The sequence below is a fragment of the Mustela erminea genome, chromosome X (genome assembly GCF_009829155.1).
Source record: "Mustela erminea isolate mMusErm1 chromosome X, mMusErm1.Pri, whole genome shotgun sequence".
NCBI classification, from domain to species: domain Eukaryota; kingdom Metazoa; phylum Chordata; class Mammalia; order Carnivora; family Mustelidae; genus Mustela; species Mustela erminea.
Window position 1 is genome coordinate 58,412,806 of NC_045635.1, and position 21,796 is coordinate 58,434,601.

At 39.3% G+C, this 21,796-nt stretch overlaps 1 protein-coding gene across 6 annotated transcripts in view; it reads left to right on the top strand.

The window, feature by feature from the left end:
- The window catches only part of KIF4A (kinesin family member 4A), a 119,430-nt gene that overhangs the window by 49,834 nt on the left and 47,800 nt on the right, over positions 1 to 21,796 (top strand). For all 6 annotated transcript variants that reach the window (XM_032330250.1, XM_032330251.1, XM_032330254.1 and 3 more), the window contains 6 exons: positions 346 to 407; positions 10,858 to 10,990; positions 12,659 to 12,717; positions 12,830 to 12,935; positions 17,406 to 17,462; positions 18,462 to 18,647. In XM_032330250.1, the coding sequence (XP_032186141.1) occupies positions 346 to 407; positions 10,858 to 10,990; positions 12,659 to 12,717; positions 12,830 to 12,935; positions 17,406 to 17,462; positions 18,462 to 18,647 (603 nt within the window). The remainder of the gene's footprint in view (positions 1 to 345; positions 408 to 10,857; positions 10,991 to 12,658; positions 12,718 to 12,829; positions 12,936 to 17,405; positions 17,463 to 18,461; positions 18,648 to 21,796) is intronic.

Consider the following 21,796-nt stretch of genomic DNA (forward strand, 5'->3'; position numbering starts at 1 on the left):
TAAACTTGAGAATAAAACACAAGAGTTTATTCTCACATCCCCCTCATGTTACCTAGCCCAGTGCTGAGTTTGGTTTTTTAAAAATAGATGCTCAATAAAAAGTCATTAAGATGCTCAGATAAAAGGGACGGCTCATCTTGTAAGTACTAGTCATTCATATAATGCTGTTTGGACTTTTGTCACTGAATCATCAACTCTGATGCTTTCCATGATGCCTAAAGTATGCCTTAGATTTCATAGGTATCAAGTAAAATTACACTACGGCTAATTGTAGTGATTTAGCAGATAAGGGATAAGTAGCTTTTGATCGGTGATTAGCTGACTATTTTTCTTTGCTTTTCCCAGGTACAACAGCTACAGGTTTTATTGCTACAAGCCCATGGAGGCACACTGCCTGGATCTATAAAGTAAGAGTCATAGATTAATTTTAAATGTACATTTTAGCAGAGGCCATTTCCCCTGATGGTTGTTTTCCCCTGATATACTCAAGTTTCTGGCAGCACTTAGTATCAAGGTAGGGATCTTGTCAAACTTGCTAGTTAGCTTTGAGGCCGCCTGATGTGATAGAAAGAACATGGGTTCTGGCCTCAGAAATTTATTAATTGGAATTCTACTGTGAAGAAGAGCTATTTCTTCTTACTTATCTATGTATTTATTTCCATATAGACACATGTGACACACTTTATTCTATGGGTTAACACCCATCATTTGTCTTATTGCTCAAATTGTTCGTGCTTTGTCCAGTAGGAGCTCCTTCAGGGTGGTTCGTATTTCTTTAATATAACCTCTAGTAGTTTTTTGGTGTTTTTTTTTTAAGATTTGTTCATCCTTTCTAGAGAGAAAGAGAGAGTGAGTGTGTGCGTGGTGGGGGACAGGGACAGGTGGAGAGGGAGAGAGAATCCTCAGACTCCCTGCCAAACACGGAGGCCCATGTGGAGCTCTATTCCAGGACCCTGAGAACAAACCCAAACCGAAATCCAGAGTCTGCAACTCAACCAACTGAGCCACCTGGGCTCCCCAACCCTCTAGTTTTTAAGCATTTCCAGGAGATGTTCACACCCATCTTGTATTTTCCTTGCCCCAGTACTAGAATCAACCATATCTCAAGAGAGCCCTGATTTTTTTATTGGAAAATACTGCTTAGAAACCCACTCTGGGTGCTAGGTATGCTCATTGTTACTGGGATGTCACTGGGTCCCTCTCAGCGGGTAGAACTAGGAAATATGTGTATGCCTAGTAATGCACACATACGCTCACGTGTATATTTTTATATCCATCTGTATATACATTAAAAGCCATGATTTTATACCAATACCTGTGATACCTGTCCAACACTACAGAGTTCACTTTAGCCTTCCTCCTCCCCTTATTTATAACTCCTTTTTCCAACAGTGAGAAACCAGCTGCAATCTCTTTACTTACTTGTTCAGTTCTAGTATACGCATAAAGTAGTTCCAGAATTGCTAGCCCATACCCCTGTGAGAAACACGTTTATGAACTAGATTACATTTATGTACAGTTCTTTTGTCTTTAGGCTTAATGTATCCAGGCAAGATACTGGGTCCCACAGTTACTGTTTATATTCCATTTTAGGGTTCCCCCTACATCTTTGTTGGTTTTAACTGTTTGTTTATATTCTGAATATGTGAAGGATATATGAAATTTTATGATGCTCTTAAGAGTCAGAGTTATACAACAAGAAATACTCAATAGTGAAATGTGAATCAAAACCACAGTGAAATATCACCATATACCCATGAGGATCACTAATATTAAAAAAACTGAGGGGCACCTGGGTGGCTGAGTTGCTAAAATGTCTGACTTCAGATCAGGGTCCTGGGATTGAACCCCATGTCTGGTTCCCTGCTAAGTGGCGAGTCTGCTTTTCCCTCTGCCCCTCTCCCTGCTCATGCGCTCTCTCTCTCTCTCTCGAATAAAATAAAATCTTTTTAAAAAACTGAATAACAAATATTGGCAAAGATGTGGAAAAATAAGAAGCTTTGTACACTGCTGGAAGGATTGTAAAATGATATAACTGCTCTGGAAAACAGTATGGAGGTTCCTCAGAAAGTTAAAAATAGAACTACCACATGATCCATCAATCCCACTTCTGGTTATATATCCAAAATAATTGAAAGCAGGGTTTTAAAGAAATATCTGTACACCCATGTTCATAGCAGCAATATTCGCACTATTCTCAATAGGCAGGAAGTGGAAGCAACACAATGTCTACCAGTGGATGAATAGATAAAGCAAATATGCAAATGTGTGTGTGTGTGTGTGTGTGTGTGTGTGTGTGTGTGTAGTGGAATATTATTCAACCTTAAAAGAAGGAAATCCTGGTACATGTTATAGCATGAGTGAAACTTGAGGACATTATGCTAAGTGAAATAAATCAGTCACAAAAAAATACTGTCTGTTTCCATTCATATGAGATACTTAGAGAAATCAAATTCATAGAAACAGAAAGTAGACTGGTGATGATCCAGGGCTGGGGGAGAGGGGCAAAAAGGGAGTTGTTTAATGGGTATAGGGTTTCAGTTTCACAAGATAAAAGTTAAAAGTCTGTTTTACGACAATGTAAATGTACTTTACTGAACTGTTTACTTAACAATGGATAAGACAGTAAGTTTTATATGTTGTTTTTAAAGATTCATTTATTTATTTTAGAGAGAGACAGAGAGCATCCACCAGTTCGGGGAAGGGATAGAGGGAGAAGGAAGGAATCTTAAGCAGACTCCCCACTGAGCATGGAGCCTGAGGCAGAGCTCGATCTCACGACCCTAGGATCATGACCAGAGCTGAAACCAAGAGTCAGACGCTTAGCCATTTGAGCCACCCAGGCACCCCAGTTTTATATGCTTTCACACAATTTTAAAAAGGAAGAACCAACAGAGGCGCCTGGGTGGCTCAGTGGGCTAAAGCCTCTGCCTTTGGCTCAGGTCATGATCTCAGGGTCCTGGGATAGAGCGCCGCATCGGGCTCTCTGCTCAGCATGGAGCTTGCTTCTTCCTCTCTCTCTCTGCCTGCTTCTCTGCCTACTTGTGATCTCTGTCTGTCAAATAAATAAATAAAATCTTAAAAAAAAAAAAAAGAAGAACCCACAAAAGAACTAGAGGAAAACATAGGGCAAAGGCCTATGTCCATATAGGTGAACACATAAAGAGCAGTGTAGAAATAAAAGCAATGGCAGGGGGCACCTGGGTAGCTTAGTCAATTAAGTGTCTACCTTCGGCTAGGGTTGTGACCCCAGGGCCCTGGGACCAAGCCCCATGTCAGGCTCTCTACTCAGTGGGGAGGAAGCCTGCTTCTCCTTCTCCCTCTGCCATTCCCCGCTTGTGTTCTCTGGGTCTATCAAATAAAAAAATAATAAAATATTTTAAGAAAATACATAAAAGCAATGTCAGAAGACTGAAAGAATAGACTTGGGGGACACTGGGAACAGGGAGTTGTGGAATGGGTGTAAGTTTCAGTTTTGCAAGATGAAAAAATTTCTGGAGATCCAGTGTACAATAATGTGAATATACTTAAGACTACTGAACTGTATGTACACTTAAGAAACGGTGAAGATGGTAAATTTTGTTACATGTTTTTTATTTACCCCAATTTTTTTTTAAATACTCAGGGAAATGTCATTTCCTCTTCATCCCTGCTATCCTATTCCCATTGTACCCTATTTCTACCACTTTTCTCCTTCCTTTGTATTTAACCAATCTCTTTAGTTTCTGGCTTAACCTTCCTATATTTCTTCTGTACAAATGAGCATATACTTATATATATTTTTTCATATCCTCTCCTTATATGAATGGTAGTATACCACAGATAGTCTTTGTGGCTTTCCTCTTCTCAGCATTTCCTGGAAATCACTTTTACCAGTTCATAGACATCTTCCTCACTTTTTCACAGCCGCATGGTATTCTTCTTAGTGTACACATGCCAAACATATTAATTCAATGACTTTCCTATGTATGGATATTTAGGTTGTTTCCAGTACTTTGTAATTACAAACATTCTGCAGTGAAAAACCTTGTGTTATTCAGTTGTCATGTTATTAGTGGTTTATCTTCAGGGTAGATTTCTAGAAATGGGATTGCTGAGGCTTGTGTGATTTTGTTAAATATTGCCTTATTGCCATATTCCCTTCCAGAAGGGGTGCACCAGTTTGCATTCCCAACAACAGCATATGAGAGCACTTGTTTCCCCAAGGCCTCACCAGAGGATTGTGTTGTCATGCTTTTTCTCTGCCAATCTCATAGGTGAGGCGTACTATCTCAGTATCTTGTTTTAATTTTCATTTCTTTAATTATGAGTGGATTTGAGCATTTTTTTCATATTTTTCAGGGCCACTTTTATCTCTTTCCGATGAACTATCTGTTCACATGTCCCATTTTTTCTATCAGGGTTTTTGATCCTTTGGACCTTATTGAAAAAATTGTGATGAAATATACATAAAATTAAATTCACCATTTTAACCATTTTCAAGTATACATTTTAGTGGCACTAAGTATATTCACAATGTTGTACAGCCATCACCACCATCTATCTATCATTTAAAACTTTTTTCATCCTGAAAAATTGGAAGTCTATACCTGTTAAACAATAACACCCCACTTCCCCTTCTCCCTTCAGTCCTGGCCATCACCATACTACTTTCATTTAATTATTTTAAGCACTTCATATGAATAAAATCATGTAATATTTGTCCTTTCGTGACTGTCCTGTTTCACTTAGCATAATATCCTCAAGTTTCATCCATGTCGTAGCATATGTCAGAATGCCCTTTCTTTTAAAGGCTGGATACTATCCCATTGTACATATATACCACATGTTTTGTATCCATTCATCTGTCAGGGGACACAGATTACTTCCACTTTTTGGCTACAGTGAATAATGCTGCCACGAATGATTTAAGACCCTGCTTTCAATTCTTTGGGTATAGACCCAAAGGTGGAATAGCTGGATCATATAGTAATTCTATTTTTAATTTTTTAATAAGATTGCCATACTATTTTACATAGTGGCTACCCCATTTTGCATTCCTACCAGCAGTGCCCAAGAGTGACAGTCTCTTCAAATCCTTACCAAACACTTGCTATTTTCTGTTTTTACTATTATTTATTTATTTATTTATTTTAAAGATTTTATTTATTTGACAGAGAACACAAGTAGGCAGAGAGGCAAGCAGGGAGAGAAGGAGAAGGAAGGGAAGCAGGCTCCCCACTGAGCAGAGAGCCCGATGTGGGGCTCGATCCCAGGACCCTGAGACCATGACCTGAGCCAAAGGCAGAGGCTTAACCCACTGAGCCACTCAGGCACCCCCTACTATTATTTTTTTTAAGATTTTATTTATTTATCATTTGAGAGAAAGAAAGACAAAGATAGCGAGAGAGAGAGCACGAGTGGGGAGGAGAGAGGGTGAAGCAGGCTCCCTGCTGAGCAAGGAGCCTGATGCAGGGCTCAATCCCAGGACCCTGGGATCATGACCTGGGCTGAAGGCAGCAGCTTAACTGACTGAGCCACCCAGGTTCCCCTCTGCTTTAAAAAAATAAATAAATAATAGCCACCCTAATTCTGGCCCTTATTTTTAACAGTTCTTTATATATTCGTGATGTTAGTGCTTTGGCTATAGTGTGTGCTGCAAATATTTTCTCCTAATTTGTTCTCTTTTTCTTTGTTTATGGGGCTTTTGTTACACAAAAATTTTAAATTTTTACGTAGTAAAGTTAGTCAATTTTTTTATTGCTTTCTGTTTTTTTAGCCTCTTTATTACTCATGTATTTTACATACCATAAGAGTCACTATAAGTGTATAATTCAGTGGTTTTCAGTAAATTTACAGAGTGGTACAATTATCACCACAAAATCCAAATTTTTTCCTTTTTTTTCTTTTTTCTCTTTTTATTATATTCAGTTACCAATTTTAGAATATTTCTATTACCCAGAAAAGATCCTTCATGCCCATTTGCTCTTACTTCTGTTCCCACTCCCAGCCCCAGGTAACCAATAATCTGCTTTCTATTTCCGTGGATTTGCCCATTATGGACATTTTATACACGTGGAGTCATGCAGTATGTGGACTTTGTCGGCTTCTTCTACCTGTAATGTTTTTTTTTTTTCCTAACTGAAGTATAGTTGATATACAATGTTATATTGTTTCAAGTTTACAACATAGTGACTCAACAATTCTATAGATTACAGGGTGCTCACCAGCATAAATGTAGTCACCATCTGCCACCATACAAAGTTATTGCAATATTATTGACTATATACCCTATTTCATCCCCATGACATTTATTTTGTAACTGGAAATTTGTGCCTCTTAATTCCCTTCACCTATTTCACTCATCATCTCACCCCCCTCCACTCTGGAAACCACCAGTTTGTTCTATGTATTTCTGGCTCTGTTTCTGCTTTCTGTTTGTTTTGTTTTGTTTTTTAGATTCCACATATAAGTGGAAGCAATGGTATTTGTCTTTGTCTGACTTATTTTACTTACCTTTATGCCCTCTAGCTTCATCCACATCATTGCAAATGGCAAGATTTCATTCTTTTTTATGGCTGAGTAGTAATTCCATTGTATATATAGACTACATCTCTTATTTTTTTGAGGATAGCTGACACACAATATTATATTACTTTCAGGTACACAACATAGTGATTTAACTTCTCTAAACATATGATACACTCCTCTCTCACCTATAACATTTTTGAGATTCATCTATGTTTTAGCACATAAAATTAACTTCATATCATTTTTATTGCTGAGTAGTATTCCAATGTCTGGATTACCCATGTTTTGTCTATCTGTTGACTGGCTGGTGGACTTCTGAGTTGTTTCAGCTTTTTGGCTATTATGAATTTTGCTGTTATGAACATTTATTTGCAAGTTTTTATATGGTCATATCTTTTTTATTGGGCAGATATCTAGAAATAGAATTCTTGGGTTGCATCTTAAACTTTTCAAGAACTTGCCAAACTGTTTTCCAAAGTGGCTCTGGTGTTTACATCCTCCTCATGCTTCTGGATTTTGAATCATAATTAGACTATTTTTCCCTACACCAAGACTAAAGAGGGATTTGCCCTTGTTTCTTTCTAGAACATATGTTGGTTTTATTTTTTACCTTTCATGTTTTCATTTGGAGTTTATTCTTAAGTATTTGTGAGCCTATTTTATTTCAATATACTCATTTTCAATAACTTAATCATTTTTCTCATTTTAAAGGGGGTACATTGCCTCTTATAGAACATTTAGAAAAGTATAAGAATAAATCTTAAAATTGCCATAATTTTATCACCCAGACATGACCACTCTTTTCTCTTTGTAATTTTCCCTCTTTGGGTAATTTAATCTCGGTTTCCTGGTAATATTTTAAGAATGTTGGGTAAAGAAATTGAGGAAAGCTGGGGTCTCTTAAAGACCTACTCTAGTTTAACCAGTTTATCTTTTTAAGATTTTATTTATATATTGAGAGAGAGAGAGAGAACACACGCACGCACACACACACAAGCGGAGGGCAGGGCAAAGGGAGAGAGAAAGAAGAATCTCCAGCCAACACCCCGCTGCGCACAGAGCCCAAAGCAGGGCTCAATTTCACAACCCTGAGATCATGACTGAGCAGAAATCAAGAGTCGGACATTTAAATGACTGAGCCACCCAGGTGCCCCTAGTTTAAACAGTTTAAAAGCAATTGACCCATCTTCCTTTCCTTTCAGTTTAGTACAGACCTGTTTTATGTAAGACAAGATGAATGAACTGAACACAAGACAAATGAAAACTATTCCAGACTTCCAACCACCAAGAATGTACTACAGGATATAGTTTTCAGCTACACAAGGAATAAATTCTAAGAAACAGTTGATGAATCAAACAGTGAATTCAGCTGTTTAGCATTTTATAGAGAAATAAAGATGCTACTTCTTTTCTCCAAAATGTATATTTTAAGAGACATTTCAGGGCGACTGGGTGGCTCAGTTGGTTAAGCATCTGCCTTTGTCTCAGGTCATGATCCCAGGGTCCTGAGATCAAGTCCCACATTGGGCTCCCTGCTCAGGGGGAGTCTGCTTCTCCCTCTCCCTCTGCCCCTCCCCACTGCTTGTGTTCTTTCTCTCCCAAATAAAAAAAAGAAACCTCTCATAAAGGCCTTTTACAAAATGTACAGTTCATATAAATGGATTTTTTTCACTTTTTGTCCTAGGATTATATTCTTTTCTTTTTGAATATGAGTCATGGAAGCTTTTGCATTGATTTTCTGTGAACATTTATCAATTTGCACATGCTCAGCTAACTTGAATTCCAAGCATTGACCATTAAATAGCCTGCAAAAGAGGAAACACTGGCTTTCCATTGTATTTCCCCCCATTTAGAGAAACCTTGGAAATTTTTAGAAGGAAAGAACTATTGAGTTTAAAGTATCATTACTTTGGAGCTTGTCAACTTTCATAAATGATGCATGGAAGTTTTCAGCTTAATAACAATAAGAAAATATCAAAGCAATCTAAAATAACACTGAATTTGCCAATAGTTTATCTTTATAATCCACATTTTAGCTGAACATTCTTTCATAAGAGTCTTAAATTCTCAGGGCGCCTGGGTGGCTCAGTGAGTTGAGTTTCAACTCTTGATTTCGGCTCGGGTCATGATCGTGGGGCAGTGAGACCAGCTGCGTGTATGCTCCGCACTTAGCCCCTGCTTGTACACTCATGTACACGCTCCCTCTCTCTCTCTAACATAAACAAAAATCTTTAAAATATTTTTTAAATTAAAAATAATTTTTTAAAAGTCTTAGTAAATTCTCAGTAGTAGAACATTAGACCTTATGGTGTGGCCTTGCTATTAACTTTGTGATAAAGAGCATGTTAAGATTTTTTGTTAAAAATTCCTGGAGGTCTTAAGCTGGGTGGGAGGGCATCTCCAGCCTTTACTGAGATTGGGAACAACTGTTCCCTGTCCTTTCTTCCTCTTTATTATAGCCTTGGCAACTATTCATTTTTTCCTTCAGTCTCCTTCAGATCCAAATTTTCATATTTCTTCTGATCTTTTTTCACCAGTCCTAATTTTCCAGTCTTTTGAACAACGAATCCCAGTGGATTGCAAAAAACAAACAAACAACAAACTTGATGGTCTTTTCCAAGGCTATCTTGTTGGTCTTTTCCATTAGTCTGGAAATGATACCAAGTAATCTGCATAAGTTCCAAAGGTTCTTATCTGTATGTATTCCTTCAAGCTAATTCTGTCCCTCCCTTCCACTCCTACTTGATATGGACACCATTGTTGCCACCACCCACACTAAGCAATTCAAAATGGATAGACAAATTAACAAGAGGTTTCAAGCAAGGCAGACATTTAGAAGGGAACATTTATGGAGAGTTGTGAAATGTGCTCTCGGTGGCCACTGGTCATTACATCAACTTTCTGACTTCTTAAATGCTATTTCCCTAAACTTCAGTAAATAGCTAGCTGCCTTATATTGATAAGGTTAAATTTCAGCCCCGAGCAGTGTCACTTCTACCTCCTCTTCTTCCTTCCTTGCTTCCCTAACCTCCCAATGAGAGACTGAGAGGGAGTTTCAGCTACAGAAGGAGTGGGAAGAGGAGGGAGACAACATGCATTTTAGCTACAGTTAGTCTTCACTTCTTTTGTTTCTTTTTATTTAAATTCAATTAACATATAGTGTATCATCCAGTGACCCCCCCTCCCCCCCAGCAACCCTCAGTTTGTTACCTGTGATTAAGAGTCTCTTACAGTTTGTCTCCCTCTCGATTTTGTCTTGTTTTATTTTTTCCCTGCCTTCCTCTATGTTCATCTGTTCTGTTTCTTAAATTCCACATATGAATGAGATCATATGATAATTATCTTTCTCTGATTGACTTATTTTGCTTAGCCTTCACTTCTTAACTACATGGCACAAATAGAAAGATCTTAAGCCAAGAGCCAAGGGTAGAGGTTAGTCATTTCTGTTGCAACCATGGCTGCCTCTGAATTATTACCTTCCCGCAAAGCATTAATTCAAAGTATTTCAGGCATATATTTCTTATTCATTCAATATATGACCTGACTTGAAGGATAGATTGGAATGGACCCACTTTTTCCCAGACTTTGGGGGGTTAATTTTTTTTTAATTTTTTAAATTTATTTTCAGCGTAACAGTATTCATTGTTTTTTCACCACACCCAGTGCTTCATGCAATACGTGCCCTCTCCAATACCCACCACCTGGTTCCCCCAACCTCCTACCCCCGGCTCCTTCAGACCCCTTGGATTGTTTTTCAGAGTCCATAGTCTCTCATGATTCACCTCCCCTTCCAATTTCCCTCAACTCCCTTCTCCTCTCTAACTCCCCTTGTCCTCCATGCTATTTGTTATGCTCCACAAATAAGTGAAACCATATGATAATTGACTCTCTCTGCTTGACTTATTTCACTGAGCATAATCTCTTCTAGTCCCATCCATGTTGCTACAAAAGTTGGGTATTCATCCTTTCTGATGGAGGCATAATACTCCATAGTATATATGGACCGCATCTTCCTTATCCATTCGTCCGTTGAAGAGCATCTTGGTTCCTTCCACAGTTTGGCAACCGTGGCCATTGCTGCTATAAACATTGGGGTACAGACGGCCCTTCTTTTCACTACATCTGTATCTTTGGGGTAAATACCCAGTAGTGCAATGGCAGGGTCATAGGGAAGCTCTGTTTTTAATTTCTTGAGGACTCTCCACACTGTTCTCCACAGTGGCTGTTGGGGGTTAATTTTAAACCAACTCCCCACACCTAAAAGGTCTGTGGGATATATTTTTATCTACCTTTGATATAGATGTTATTAACAGATCTGTTTCTAATACCTTTCTTTCTTTGTTTTAGTGTGGAGCCATCAGAAAGTCTACAGTCCCTGATGGAGAAGAATCAGTCCCTCATAGAGGAGAATGAAAAATTAAGTCGTGGTCTGAGCGAAGCAGCTGGTCAGACAGCCCAGATGTTGGAGAGGATCATTTTGGTGAGGCCCCACAACTAAGCCACTAGCAATCTGGACGTTTACTAGCTTTGGTTTTGGAAATATTTAACAAGCTTCTCATTATGAGAGACGAGTTATGCGGAAAGAAATGGATTCATATTACCGTATCCTCCATGGAGCCCCTCTAGGGTAGACACATGGGCTTATAATCAAACATACAGAAAAGCTGAAAGAATCATATATATCCTATATATCCACCACAGAGAATCCACATGAATCTGATTTTAAAGTAGATTTGTTCTAAAATACCAACCAGAGAGAAAAGAACCAGATCCTTCTGTCACCTAAAGTCCCGCCTAATCATTATCTGTAATAGCAAGTATCTTTCCCCTTCGTAAGATTTTAGGTCTTCTCTACCTCCCTTCCCCTAATGTCACATTTCATACTCTGTCCTAACAGCTGCCATGGTGAGCTAGAACAGCTGGGAAATTAATGTTAATTCCTTTCACATACGGTTAATTTCCAAAGAGTGGATCCCTACATAACTGATTACTCCAGTTCCATATCCTACTACCTCTCTGATAGTAACCTAAATCGGTGCATGCTGGCTCTACCACTAACATTTTTCTACTAGCCTGAATACAACTCAATTTTTAATAGCACAACTGTTGCCAAAAGCAAAAATGAGTTTCCACCAAAATGTGATTGAACATCTGTAATTTATACACCTTCATGCATCTGTGTGCTCTCTAGTCAGGGAGGCCTAAGCTGCTTAAAGATTCTTGAAAGAGGGCCAAATCCCATATCCATTGTCCATTGCTCCTGGAACGGTGAAAATGAGAACTAGAGGATTTTTATATACAGTTTTCTGTCTCCAGTGCTGTGTTCTATGCCTTTGAAGTAACTCCAGAAGCTGCCGTCTCACACATGTGTGCTTATGGCCAGTGTTAACAGACAGTACCTGTTACTCTAGCCACATGCCCCTCTGAACTTGGCTACAGGAAGGCTTATTGCTTGATGTCCTGTTAGAATGTCAACAACCACAACACTGTTGTCCTCTATAAACTGTCTTTCCCTAGTCTGTTGCAGCATCTCACATGTTACAGATACTGTGATTGAGATAAAATGGAAAATATCAATCACCCTTCCCAAAATGTATCTCCCTCTGCCATATTCTTATGCCTCACCCTTTTTCTTTTTTTTTTCTTACTAAAACCAGCCTACCATATCAGATAGTGTAACTTGAAAAAAAAAAAAGCTCAACTCATATGAGGCCCTTTTATGTTTTCAGTGCCCTTATGCTAGGGCTAGGGAACAGTAGAGCGTAGGAGGCAGTTTAAAGTAAGTGGGTTTTTTTGCAAACAGCAAGGAGTAGCGTGCCAGGAAGTATTGCTTTTCCCCCAGTTGCAAAGTTCTATATGGAATTAAGACTTCACACTCTACACCATAGTCTGAGCTTCATGGCAAGCCTAAGACCCAGCTGCTTGGATGCTATTTTCAGTAGCTCATGTTGACTGAAGGGCTAATTTCCATGACTGTTAAAAAAAAATGTCATTTCTCACTAAATCACCAAAGCCCACTGAATCCTCGATTACAGCAAAGGAGGCAACTTCTCTACCCAGGTTTTAATGCATAGAAATAGGAGAGAGGGCACAATTAGGTGAGGCTGTCCGGCATCACCACTGATGATCTCCTGGGTCTCTGTTGCAGACAGAACAAGCAAATGAAAAGATGAACGCCAAGCTGGAGGAACTCAGGCAGCATGCAGCGTAAGTTTCATACCAAATGTCTGTGAGTGACCTATAACCTTAGTGTATAATCATCAATCCTCTGGTCTTTGTAGTATGATTAACCTTTGGGTTCCTCTGTTTGAATTGTCAGCCTCAAAGTGGATCTTCAGAAGTTAGTGGAAACTTTGGAAGACCAGGAATTAAAAGAAAATGTAGAGATAATTCGTAACCTACAGCACGTGATTACCCAGCTATCGGTAAGCCAAGGCGGGGCAGTGTAAATAGACATATTGCTTTCATTTGTTTCACTTGTTGCCTATACACGTGTCCAACTCTGTGCCTTTGGCTTTTCCCGAAAACAACTAGATTGTAAGCTGTTTGAGGACAGAGATCACGGATCATTGGATACGATCAGAATATTAAATTCATTCAATCAAAACACTCATAGCTTACATATGCAATGGCACATTCAGATTTCAGTACTCTACTTGAATGCTGGACACAACAACGGAGCAGTTGCAAAATTGCCCTGTAGCAAGGCGGTAGTCATTGACTTGTGTAGTGTAAGCTAACCTAACAAGAGGGCTTGTGCCACTCCTCAATTCTAAACACACTGGGTTCTGACAGATAACTTAGAGCAACCAGAGAATACCCTAGCTCTCCTTTCTAACCAGTAATAAATTAGTTTAAATGATCGTTCTGTAAATTCCAATTTTTATTTATTTTTAGAACTACAATGGTAGTGGGGGAGGGGGTAGGCAGCAGGTATTTCTTTTTTTCCCAGAAGAAAAATTCTTACAATCCAACCACCCTAAAGACCTTTTATCTTTGGGTTCCTTCTCTAGCTTAGCCCTTAGGCATATATACTTTTTTTTTTTAAGTTGAAATCATATTATGTTAAGGGACCATGGTTGGTTAAGGGGTTATTGTTGGTTTTGTTCCATCTATACCCTCTTGTTTATCATTCTGAACCCCTGACATGTTCATAAATGACTGGTGGCAATTTCTAGCTCTTGGTCAAAGGCTTTAACTCTACCAGAACAGTGATTTCTCCATTTCAGCTCTTGCCCAGTGTTTTCTAGACTTGTCAGAACGGTATCACAGAATCAGCTACACCTGTATTTTACTCTGAAAGAGTCCATTTTAAAAATATCATACATTCTTGTTGAAGGAAGGCTTAGGATGAGTTCTAATAAACTAAATGAGTAAAGTCCCCAAAAGACTAGAAAGCAGTGTTTTAGAACAAGTAGTACTGTACAGAGCTGTCCCGAGCAGTCTGAGATTACAGCTCATTTGTCCAACACACAGACCACAGCAGTTGAGAACCTGGGCTCCAGAGCCACACAGACCCCGGTTAGAACCAAATTCTGCCACTCACTAGCTGTGTGACCTTGCTAACTACTGTATTAATATCAAGAGAAAATAGTTTAAGTAACTCCAAAAGAGGCTAAAGGCATCATTCAGCTGAAGTACTCAGGGAGCTCCTGAACTCCAGGTAACTCCCTGAGTCAAAGCAGGGTTAGAGTTTTGTAAGGTGAGAAGCGAGGGGGTGGGGTGTCCTTGTGGTTTGGCTCAGGTAGCAGTTCTGTGGTTAATTGCCGCAAAACTTCTGGTTAGAGCCTCTTCCAGTTTTTGTGCCTCTTGCTTTAATTAAGAACAATGGTGCAACCCCATCCTGCTAACTGTCCAATTATTTTCAGGGTCATTCTTGCAACCCTTGTAGTTTGTTCTTTGGTTAAGGTTCACAGGTGGGAGAGGTGGCAAAGAAGGGAGAAAGGAGGCAAGGAAAACTTAAGAACCCTCTCTTTCTGTTTTAATCCTCTTACATCAGCAATGTGAGCAAAGGGTGATTAACTGCCTGGAAAATTCAGGAAGTCAGTACAGGAGAAACTGGGCTCTAAAAAATGAATAGAAGTTTGTCACACAAAGAGGAAAAGACAGCCTATATAAAAAGGTATATGCCAATGCAAAAAGGGATGAAAGTTTAGAACATAATAAGGACTTATTATTTATTTGTGGCTAAATTATAGAGTGTATGCCAGAGAATGGCTATCACAAGGTGAAATTTCACCATCAATAATTCCACTTAAATATAGCTGAAACATCTGATGTCTGAATACCTTGTGCGAGCTGCCTCAAAATTAAGATAATCTAGATTGTGGGACCATACTGGAGCTGAAGCTTAAATGATCACAAAAGAGTGACCCAGGATACTATCATTCATGGCCACCCACTGATCTTAGAGGATTTCCCACCACCTCATTTCTGGGGCTTCGAGTCACATGGGGAGGATAAAGGAAACCCATGGAAACCAGTCGTTAACAGAAGAGAAGGCATATCTGCAGTGAGGATCTGGTGATATGACTGGTGCCTGGCGTGCCTCTAGAGGGAAGTCACTAGTGGTGGCTGACTCACAGGGACTCTGTAGAATCGCTGAATCTGCCACGAAAATTCACTTGGTGCCTGAAACGAGAAGGTACTAAAGATTGCCACAAGCTGATAAAGCCTTTCCCTGGCTTCCCTCCACTAGCACAGTTAGGCAGAGTAAACCCCTTTGCCCAGGGCTCCTGCTGGACTCTTGAATCAGAGTTCTCCATGTCTATTGTTTGGGGACCCTCCCAGCTACATATTTTTTGGAAATACACAACAACGTATCCTGTGGCTTTTATTAAGACTCACTACAGTGAAAGCAAAATGTTTCAAATGTAAGTGCTTGTGCCCTTCGTTCTGGATTAAAACTATTTTTATTTTAAGTGACGGGTGAACACCCCCCTTTTAGTGATGAAGGCAACCATTGTTCCCAAATCTTTCCCCTGGGGCTTTAAGCACTAAACTGTACCATTTCTTCCTTTAAAACACAATTCAAACAAACCTCCTTGCTATAGTCACCTGTGAGGAAATTCATGCAGTCCTTTCACTTCCCACAAAATTGAATTTTATTGTCGCTGTTTTTACCCCCTCCTCTAAGACCATTTCCATAAAAAGCATCTTGCATGCCCAGAAATGGTATGGCCTACTGCCTCCCAGTGCGAACTTCATATGGGAGGGTATTGCTGGTTAATATAATATAGCTCAGTGTACCCTAGCTTGTTTCCCTGACCATCACCTTTAGCAAATCATGTATTTTTACCTTACAAGAGGTTCTCCACTGCAGCCTTAGAATGAGAGAAAGGCGGTTAGATTGAAATAAATCCTATTGTTATGTATTTGTATTTAGGATTATGAAGGCAGAATCCTACCATGTTCATGTAGAACATGTCACCAAAGCTTAAACTTTCACATTACAAAATTTTATTGGGCCACAGACCAAAAGATAAACCCACAGTAACATGTCTTCTTCAAAGATTAACCTATCTACTTTAATCATAAACCTCTGGAAGGTACTAGAAAAAAGTCTCCAAAAGCCAGTGTTACAGGCTTTGCTAATCTAGGATAGGTCTATAAGTAGGCCATTTACTGAAACTGAAAATAGGGGAAGAAATAAGGGGTAACTGTTAACCTATAGTATATTGAAGTGCTGTTGTTCCAGAAGAGTCTCATGTCTGGCCCTTTGAAGATCATGAGTATTGTGATGATGAGAAGGGATGTGGGAACACTGGAGATTTCTCTGAATTTTCTTTGAGTCTCACTGATTGGGAACTTCTGGGCAGGGAAGTGCTTTACAAATAGCACTTAACTAAGTGCCTCTTTGCTCCTCGCCTTGAAGGTACTGAGATTCAAGTTTCAAAAACTATGTAATGTTTCACTGGACTGATCCAGACACTGTGTGCTTAACCCTGAATTCTTTCTTCACTGTTGAGCCAATAGCTTCTTCACCTGTGACCTCTTTAATCATGTGACTTCCTGGAAAGAATCCTTTCTTTCCAGGGCTTGCAGAATCACTTAAACAGAAGTGGTCATCCATATGGCCCAGTGCCAAATAAAGTCTAACTAAATTTCAGTGGGGGAGAACAGAGCTCACTCGTATGACAGTCTATGAACAAATTGGTCCTAATACATGGTTTTAGGTTCCCCTTTTAGATGGTGGTTGTTCCAATGCCCAAAAGAGGAATAGCCCTTCTCTGGAAGGGAATCAGTGCTTACTCTTTCCCTTCAAGTAACCACTACCTGGAATAGCGGTTGTATGATTGATTGGTTCTTATGTATATGAGGGAGAAAAGCTGCAGGATTTTTGTCTGACTTCATGAGCACATCTTTCTGGGGTGTCTACCTGTGGAATGTATCTCCTAGTGTAGGCCCTTTCATTCTATTCACTTTTCTACTGCATTATGTTTATTTCATATGTCTGTTTTTAGGGTGGTATGTCCATGAGAACTGGCTAGACCCATATATCATAGAGGTAAACTTGGTGGTAAAAACATAAAGAAAGAGTAGAGTCTATAAAATGGGTTAAACTTTGGCCTGTGAGAACAGCTAATGTTTCACTCCAGACGATTGATCTCTGACAGAGCGGGAAAGGTGCAATAAATATGTCAATTGCCACATGACCTCCCCCCCCTTTTTTTTAACAACAAGTACACAATTGACCTTATAACAAGGATAGACTTAAGAGGTGAGAACTGGCAATCTGTGGTTTGGGTGTATATATACCACAAAATGGGTCCAGCGCCTTAAACAGTCTCTACATACACTTGAAAAAAAAAAAAACTGAATAAGCAATATAAAATCCACTAGTAAGCTTCACCTCAGAGTCTCTTCCTAAACTGAAACATCATTTGTCATTGCAGGATGAAACTGTTGCTTGCATGGCTGCAGCCATTGATACTACAGTGGAACCAGAAGCTGTAAGTAATCGGCTTTGTGTAGAACTAGGAGATTTAACTGTGCCATTTCCTGTAATGTATCACTCAGCTGAGGAAGAGCATCCCCGATTGCTATCATCGTCCATGGAATACCTTGGAAATCCAGAAATCTTGAGTGTAAATGTCAGCTTTGGAAAACCCCTAATAGGCTCCATCTCTAATAGTATAAATTAGTGTAACCGGTGATGGATGGCAGGGCATCTCAAGGATGTCATTTTCCTTATTTGCAATCTGGCTTACAGATTCCTTGTTAGATGCTAGTATCCTGCATCTGCTGTCTAGCAAGTTAGAATGAGGAAAGGAACAAATCAGGAAATTTTGGCAGAGTCGAAAATGCATCAGAGAAGACGTGGAAGAGATTTTTTTTCTCATCATACTTTTTCTGTGGATGGGATGGTTAGGAGCTAAAAGAACCAAGGAGAATATCTGGAGTGTTTGAGTTGCAAGAATAGATAAAATGTACTAGATGTTGGCTAAAGGTTATAGAGTAAAGTCAGAATGGAAGGCCAGACAATGGTTTGCTTGAGACATCTTTTTCCCCCCTAAAATAAACATGTATCGGTATTTTTCATATTCTGAAAGAAGAAAGATGGATAAATCAGGTGCCAGAGGTGAGCTCTGTGAGAATAAATGAAGCCTCTTCTCCATTGCCACCATTCCTAAAGTGCCATTTCCAGAACTCTTTCTCCCGTAAAGACCCCTTAGAATGAGATAAAAGCTAAGAAATGTTAGCTTAATCAATAAAGGAAAGAGCAAGAAACTTAGTGTGCTCTAGAAGGGTCAGTTAAAGGATATAAGAAATAAGGTGCCGTGAGCACAGGGAAATAGCCTAGGCTCAATTCATCTTATATGTTTAATGAAAATCTACAAGAAGCCATATTTTTAAAAGAACGGTGGTACTAGTAATGGAGAGGTGGCTGTGGACCTAAGGAACTCCAATGGCTTCTTTCTCTTACAAATCGTTATCCTGATCTTTTCTAGCAAGTGGAAACCAGTCCAGAGACTAGTAGGTCTTCTGATGCTTTCACTACCCAGCATGCTCTACGTCAAGCTCAAATGTCTAAGGAGCTTGTTGAGTTGAATAAAGCCCTAGTACTGAAAGAGGCCCTCGCCAGAAAGATGACTCAGAATGACAGCCAACTACAGCCCATTCATTTCCAGTACCAGGTAAGATATTTACTAGAGCAGCATTTGTTCATGTCTACCATCTCCCTTTAATTGTTTGGGAAGAGAACAGGCACACTGTTGGTGCTATTTGTGATGATGATGAGACAACATAATGAGCGTTGTTTTTTTTTGTTTTGTTTTTTCCAAAAATGATACATTCAGGATAGGAAACCTGCCATTTTGTTTCATTTAATCTAATACCTTGCCTTATGCAATGGGTATTTAATAAATAGTTTGATAACATAATAATAAATGTAGTCCCTACTTGTGGAGAAATTTTGTTCTAATAACTATACTGAGAGTCTAAGAAAGATAGATATCTTAGTAGATGGCCTTGGTTATAACGTGAATTAGGAGGAGACTTATAATGCGTATCATTTGACTGGGCAAATGAATAGACTGTTTTTCCTAGTGGTAGTTCTAACTGGCCCCTGCTTATTAATAATCAGGTCTTTACTGAAAGACGTCTGTCTTTGGCTTTCAGGTTATTCTACAGAGTTACCCTTGCTCTAGACCTTATTTTCCACTGTAGCTCGGTGTTTCCTATCCGCCAAGTGATGTTACCAGTGCTGGTAGAGGAAAGGGTGGATTGTTTCCCTATCTAGTTATATCCTACCACCCTCAGGTCCTGTATGCTGGTATCAAGAAATCATGATCGTGTTCATGTGTTTCTACCACCAGCTCCCCTAAATTTCCAGAGTAAAAACAAGAAAAGTGTTTCTCCTAAATAATTTTTAATGCTTTTTTCCCCTTGGGGTAGAGAATTCCCTTTGGGTATTCCAAAATAGTAACTGAGTTGCCATTAGAGGTTTTATTTCCTTCTTGTTATTACAGTCTTGTTTAACATTTTTTTTTAAGATTTTTATTTATTTATTTGACAGAGAGAGATCACAAGTAGGCAGAGAGGCAGGCAGAGAGAGAGGGGGAAGCAGGCTCCCTGCTGAGCAGAGAGCCTGATGCGGGGCTCGATCCCAGGACCCTGGGATCATGATCTGAGCCGAAGGCAAAGGCTTTAACCCACTGAGCCACCCAGGCTCCCCTAACATTTTTTTAAACTTAAGTTTTTGTTAATGTCAGATGTATATATATCATTTGTAAAAACCAAACAGGGTGCCTGGGTGGCTCAGTGGGTTAAGCCTCTGCCTTCGGCTCAGGTCATGATCCCAGGGTCCTGGGATCGAGTCCCGCATCGGGCTCTTTGCTCTGCAGGGAGCCTGCTTCCTCCTTTCTCGCTCTGTCTCTGTGTGTGTGTGCCTCTCTGCCTACTTATGATCTCTCTGTGTCAAATACATAAATAAAATCTTAAAAAAAAAAGCCAAACAGTACAATAATCAGAAAAATAAAACCAATCCGTGCCCTACTACTTTCTCCCCTATTCCCTAGACTTAATACTTTAAATTCTTTAAGCTGTTCCTTCTGACACTTACCTTATTTTTGTAGATAAGAGTTGGTAGTATAATACATTAATTTGAAAATTTTAGACGTTATTGCAAATCAAAACCGCAATGAGGTATCACCTCATACCTGTCAGAATGACTAAAGTCAAAAACACAAGAAACAACAAGTATTGGCAAGGATGTGGAGAAAAAGGAAACTTCATGCACTTTTGATTGGAATGCAAACTGGTACAGCCACTGGGCAAAAAAGTATAAAATTTCTCAAAAGATTAAAAATAGAATTACTTTAGGTCCACCTTTGTGGCATAGTCAGTTAAGCACTGACTCTTGGTTTTGGCTCAGGTTGTGATCCCAGGGTCCTAGGATGGAGCCCCACATTGGGCTCCCTGCTCAGAGGGGAGCCTGCTTCTCCCTCTCCCTTTGCCCACCATTCCCCCTGCTTGTAGTGTCTCTCTCTCTTTCTCTGTAAAGTAAATAAATTTAAATCTTTTTAAAAAGGGGGGGGAAAAACAGGAGCGCTTGGATGGCTCAGTGGGTTAAAGCCTCTGCCTTCGGCCCAGCTCATGGTCCCAGGGTCCTGGGATCAAGTCCCATATCGGGCTCTCTACTCAGCAGGGAGCCTGCTTCCCCCTTTCTCTCTGCCTGCCTCTCTGCCTACTTGTGATCTCTTTCTGTCAAATAAATAAATAAAATCTTTAAAAAAATAATAAAATAAAAAAGAGGAAATAAATTCTTATTGTAAACAGTACCTTTTCATCACATGTAAATCACTCTGAGAAATAAATGTAGTTTCTTGTTCTAAGTATTTTTTTAAAGATTTTATTTATTTATTTGACAGACAGAGATCACAAGTAGGCAGAGAGGCAGGCAAAGAAAGAGAGAGGGAGAAGCAGCCTCCCCACTGAGCAGAGAGCCCGATGCAGGGCCCGATCCCAGAACCCTGGGATCATTACCTGAGCTGAAGGCAGACACTTAATGACTAAGCCATCCAGGTGCCCCCTAAGTATTTTTCTTTTTATCATTGAAGAATTGCTGTAGAAAAACTTGAGGAGGTATAGGTTCTGATTAATGAAGATTGTCATGAGTTCTAGTAACCCAGGACTCAACTCCCTTTGTGGAGTCAGACAGTTTTGACTAAATGTGGCATATATTTAATGAAAAGATACTATTCCTCACCCATCCAATTGGTAAAAATTTTGAAGTCTTATAATATGAAATGTTGGTAAGGGTGTAGGGACAAGAGTACTCTCCTACTTAGCTAGCAAGAGTATAAATTGGAATAGCCACTTTAGAGGAAAATTTAGCAGCAGTATCTATGAAAATTAAAAGTGTATACTCCTGTGACTCTGTAATTCCACTTGTTCTTACCCTAGAAAAACCTTGCACATGTGCACAGAAGGCATGCACAAGAATATTTCATTATGGCAAAAACATGAGTTAGATCTATATGCAATGATAAAAATAAATCTCTAAGACTGGGAAAAAGCAAGTTACAGAATAATATATACATACAGTGTAATTCTACTTATCTTTGCACATTTTAATAGGTACACACTCACAAATATGCACATGTATATGTGTGTATGTATATATTATTTTTCTATTTACATAAATACTCTAGACATTTGCTACAATGTACTTATGTATTTATTAGCTGTATACACACACACACACACACACACACACACACATAAAGGTCTTTACGTATATGTGTGAATATCTAGAAAAAATGTCTAAAAGATCTGAACTAGG